Here is a 4,308-nt window from a genome sequence, read left to right as displayed (position 1 = left end):
TCCTCTAATCTTACACGATAGGAGCAATAATATTTGCTTTACAAAAGATATCGCAAACAATGGAAATGATTGCCTAACTAAGGAGAAAGTGAAGTCAAGAGAAAATGGAAACAGTTCACAAGCGCTTTGATATTGCCCATTAAATTTATAGTTATTCCAATGATTTTCAATTAAGCATGCTTCACCTAATTTTAAATTATTAAATAATACAAATGAAGTGGCAAACACTTTTATTTGATTACACATTGTTTAACAATCTTTTTACAAAATACTTCAAATCATACCAAAACCTTTTCCATAAAAAGACCCACTTTTACCGCCAGTAGTTCTGTGACAAATTTGATCTTGAAAAACAATCAATTTAATCAGCACATCTTTAATTTTCATATTTTTTGCTGCCTTGAATTCTAGCCTCTGGCAACTTGTGGCAACTTTCCATTTCCAAATTGGCGGTCGTCGGGACAAATGGGTGCGCATGTGCGCCCCATCCATAAAACCAACAGCATTAGTCAAGCGGCAATTGGCCAGAAAGCCGGGCCCAAGCCAGGATCCTGGGGCGTTTTTCGGCAGCACTGGCAGCGGTTCCAGCTCCGAGTGGGTGTAACGAGGCCATTCGATTTCCCTCTGACAAATTCGCACCCATTTATCCGCTGGGAGTCATCAGCAGCGTCGACCTCTGCGATTGGGGCGCCACCAGAGCCGTTCCCGGATCATCTCGCAGATGATCCTCCTGACCTGGCAGGGCACAGGAGCACTTCAGGGAGTCTGTGTACTGGATAACGCCGTAATCCCCCGATATCATCCAGTTGTGGTCGGCCCTCAGGAGGGCATCCGCCAGACCCTCAGGGAGACCACAAACCACCTCGCATTTCACGCTGCGCAGGGCACATATGTTGGTGGGTCTAAAGCCCCTCAGGCAGGTGATGAACTCCTCCGCCGAGTCCCAGATATAGTCGCCCATCAGCTTTCTATAGTTGAGATCGCCCTTGAAGATGGCCAGCCTGGAGGTGGTTAGCGTGCGATAGAGCTCCAAATCCGATTCCACCATCACGAAATAGGGCTGTGGGCCTGTCCAGAAATAGGAGGTAGGAGCGATGACGATCTTCTCGGAGCTCATGAGCCTGGCCCACTTCTTCCCCACCGAGGAAAGCAGCTCATCCCTGTTCCCGATCAGATACTCCATGGTCCAGTCGACATCCGCTCGCGTAACATCGGATATGTACCAGGGAATGGCCTTGACGTGGACCCTCACCTGGGTGGCCAGCTTGTTCTCCACCATGTATTCCAACAGAATCATGTCGGTGAAGAACTCGAAGCCACCATTGTCGCAGACGAAGTCCACTATGCGGTCCTCGCTCGTCTTGTTGTTCTTCACCAGGCAGTTCCAGATGAGCGGCGAGTCGTTCACCAGGATGATCTTATCGATGTCGACCACCTTGACCAGGACATTGATATCGTTCTGGTCGTCCTCCTCGTCGAACTCGAAGGCACCCAGTTGCATTTCAAAGTGATTGCCCCAGAGATTGATCGTCAAGAGTTTGCTGAACACATCGTAGCTCCTGGGCAACGATCGAGTGGCTCTGGCCAGGGCTCTCATGGCCGCATCGCTCATCATCAGATCCTCCTGCTTCAGGTGATCGAAGCAGTCGTAGGTGTGCAGGAAGCGGCTGTTCTCGAAGAAGGAGAAGATCCGCCGGTACAGGTAGCACTCGGCGTGCAGCCAGCAGGCGCGAAAGAAGGATCTCTTGGGCCGCGGCATCTCCGTCAGGAAGGCATTCCACTCGGCTTTGTCCGGCTCAGATCCGTGGAACAACAGGAACTGTCGATCCCGGTTCAGCTCCATCTTCAGCCGTTCTATGGCATCCACTATCTGCTTGACGTCCTTGCGCACGTCTTCGCCGTATTTGATCACCAGATCCGGAATGTCGCCCGTTACCCTCATGATCACCTGCTGCATGATTCCCGGCATGCGAGTCCTCAGAGTCAGATAGGCAAAGCTCTGTTTGTATCTGCCGGATAGCAGGGAATGCCGCGGAGTTGGGCCCTCCATGAGGTCCGTGTTGGTGGACCGATCCGAGCGCGTGGATATGCGCCAGCCCATCTTGTTGAGCTTCAGTTGGGGCGGTGGCATGGTTTTTTTAAATTTAACCCAAGAAGAAGGCGGAAAGAAAAAAAGGGCAAATACTGCCTTTGAGAATTTTATCCAAAATGTGACTAAGTATACTAAGCCATTTTATTTTTCAAATACCAATATATTGATATGTTCTATATATTATCTCAGCTTAAGAAAATGAAGAAGAAAGCAAGAATTTCGTGACAGAGTCTAATAGAATCTGTAAATTATAATAAGTAAATAGGGGCATTCTTGCTTGATTTCAATTCAGAAATGCATATATTTCCCATCGCGGATCTGTAATCTCCCCAAGGGAAGATACCTGAAAGTGTCCCCATATAAAGCAGCTAAGTACTGTGGGAACCGTCTCGGCATTAATGAGATCCCAACTTCCCGTTTCCCCCTTCTGGGAGTCGGGAACCTCTTCCTTCCGATGCCCAGGTGTTATCCGGATCGCGGCATGTCCAAGTGTAATTTACACGGTCGGTGGCAAATCAAATTTGCATATTCCTAGAGTTCTTGCCCTTGATCCTTGATTGCATCCGGTTTGGGATGGGTGTGCGCTCTCGAGTTGCAGTCTCGGGTCTCGGAGAAGTGAAAATCATAACAAGCCTAGGGGTTGGGCTAGGGTTAGTGCATTTAGCATAATTGTCACATGTTAATAAACAAGTCCGCGGCACTGTGGGAATCCCAGTCGCGCAGTTGGCGGGGTTAATTCTATGCTAATGGAGCAAGGTGTGCACTTCCTCTTGCAACCCTTCTCATTTGGATCCGATCCGAACCGATCCACTCCGATCCAATTGAATGTTTATGAACTGCGGATGACGCAAGTGTTCGTCCGGATCGTTCGGTTTCTGGCTTATTTGCATAAGCATTTGCCAAAGGAAGCCGAACTGATATGATATTATGTGTTTGCCCATGACACACTCGTACATAGTACACAGGGAAAAATTTAACACGAGTGTCCTTCAAAATGTGTGGATCAAGTAGTCCTCGAAAAAGATATTGCACTAAAATATCAAATAGTACAAATTCGTTGTATTTTATTCAATAAATTAAAGAGAAATGCAGAAAGAAAAACATTTGTATTACTTTTTTATATGACTTTGAAAGGATATAAACGTTACTTTGAATATATTTTATTTATAAACAGGTTTCAAAATTTATTTAGCATGATGATTTTAACAGTGTAGCATTCACCCCTTGTGATTTTCTGTGGCAGACACCGGTGCGTCAAAATAGTGGAAACTTGCTCCTCCTTATCGCTGACCGTGCACCTTAGAGCCCGCCGATTCGCATCCAGGTGTTCTTTCCACAGAAATCGAAAACTTCCCCCGTGACAATCCGGTTCCAAGTTCGGTGGTGATTCCTTTCGTTGCTATCTTTGGATTTGCGACTCAAGGTGCTATATCGCATACCATGTGCGCCATTTTCGATCCGCAGTTGCGTCTATTGTGAGCTCCCGACGTAGACGTTACTTTTAATAGACCCTTTTTCTTAACAAGGGGTATCTTAACATTTTCTTTCAGTTTGAAACTCCTGAAAGGCTAAATAATAAGACACCAAATTTTATTAATTTCAATGTACCCGATATTGGGTGTAAGAGATATTCTACAAAATTATACTTGCAATTGTTATAAATTTTAATTGAATTTTATCTTTTTCTTACTGTATCAAAGAGGGTATTTCTATCTTCGGTCTGCAGGAACCTTTCCTGATTTGAGGAGGGGTTGGGACTGGGTTGCGTTGCCTTGTGAAATCACTAAACCGAAATCGCCGAGCAGCTGCGCAGTTACTGTGGCAAGTTCTCTGGCATGTGCTCATCGCAACGCAATATTGTCAGTCTTTTATTTTTGGGTGTGGGGACCGGAGTCTATGACTGGGCATTGTTCGGTTTCGGGAGCAAATAAAACGGCCAGCCCAGCAAAAGCAGGTCGAATTAAGATCGAACGGATATCGATACCCATGAAATAGCAATCCGGCGATCCTCAGTCTGCGATCCGGGCTATCTCGCAGTACCCAAATTATGTTCTGCCATAAAAGTGCCTCAACTTTCACCCGGACCAAGGAAAAAAGTGACAAAATATGGCTCACCCGGTAATTGCTCCCAGCAGATCAGTGAATATATTTATGTTATTGCTGCCCCCGATCGTGGCGAGTAAAAAATTGCATTATCGGAGTCATAAACAAATTAG

General features: G+C 46.2%; 1 protein-coding gene across 1 annotated transcript; it reads right to left on the bottom strand.

The window, feature by feature from the left end:
* Positions 1–213: 213 nt before the first annotated feature.
* Positions 214–2,227, bottom strand: LOC108028986 (damage-control phosphatase ARMT1). Its single transcript, XM_017101027.3, has one exon. It carries the CDS (start codon positions 2,129–2,131, stop codon positions 644–646), a length of 1,488 nt encoding a protein of 495 aa, XP_016956516.1. The 5' UTR covers positions 2,132–2,227; the 3' UTR covers positions 214–643.
* Positions 2,228–4,308: the final 2,081 nt, after the last annotated feature.

This window comes from Drosophila biarmipes, chromosome 2L (assembly GCF_025231255.1).
Source record: "Drosophila biarmipes strain raj3 chromosome 2L, RU_DBia_V1.1, whole genome shotgun sequence".
In the NCBI taxonomy this organism is placed as follows: Eukaryota; Metazoa; Arthropoda; class Insecta; order Diptera; family Drosophilidae; genus Drosophila; species Drosophila biarmipes.
Note: the sequence above shows the minus strand (reverse complement) of the source record. Positions and strands in the feature narration are given on the sequence as shown.

What these genes read in the sequence shown, in the direction of transcription:
- LOC108028986 (XM_017101027.3), bottom strand. Translation starts at nt 2,131, where the DNA reads ATGCCACCGCCCCAACTGAAGCTCAACAAGATGGGCTGGCGCATATCC.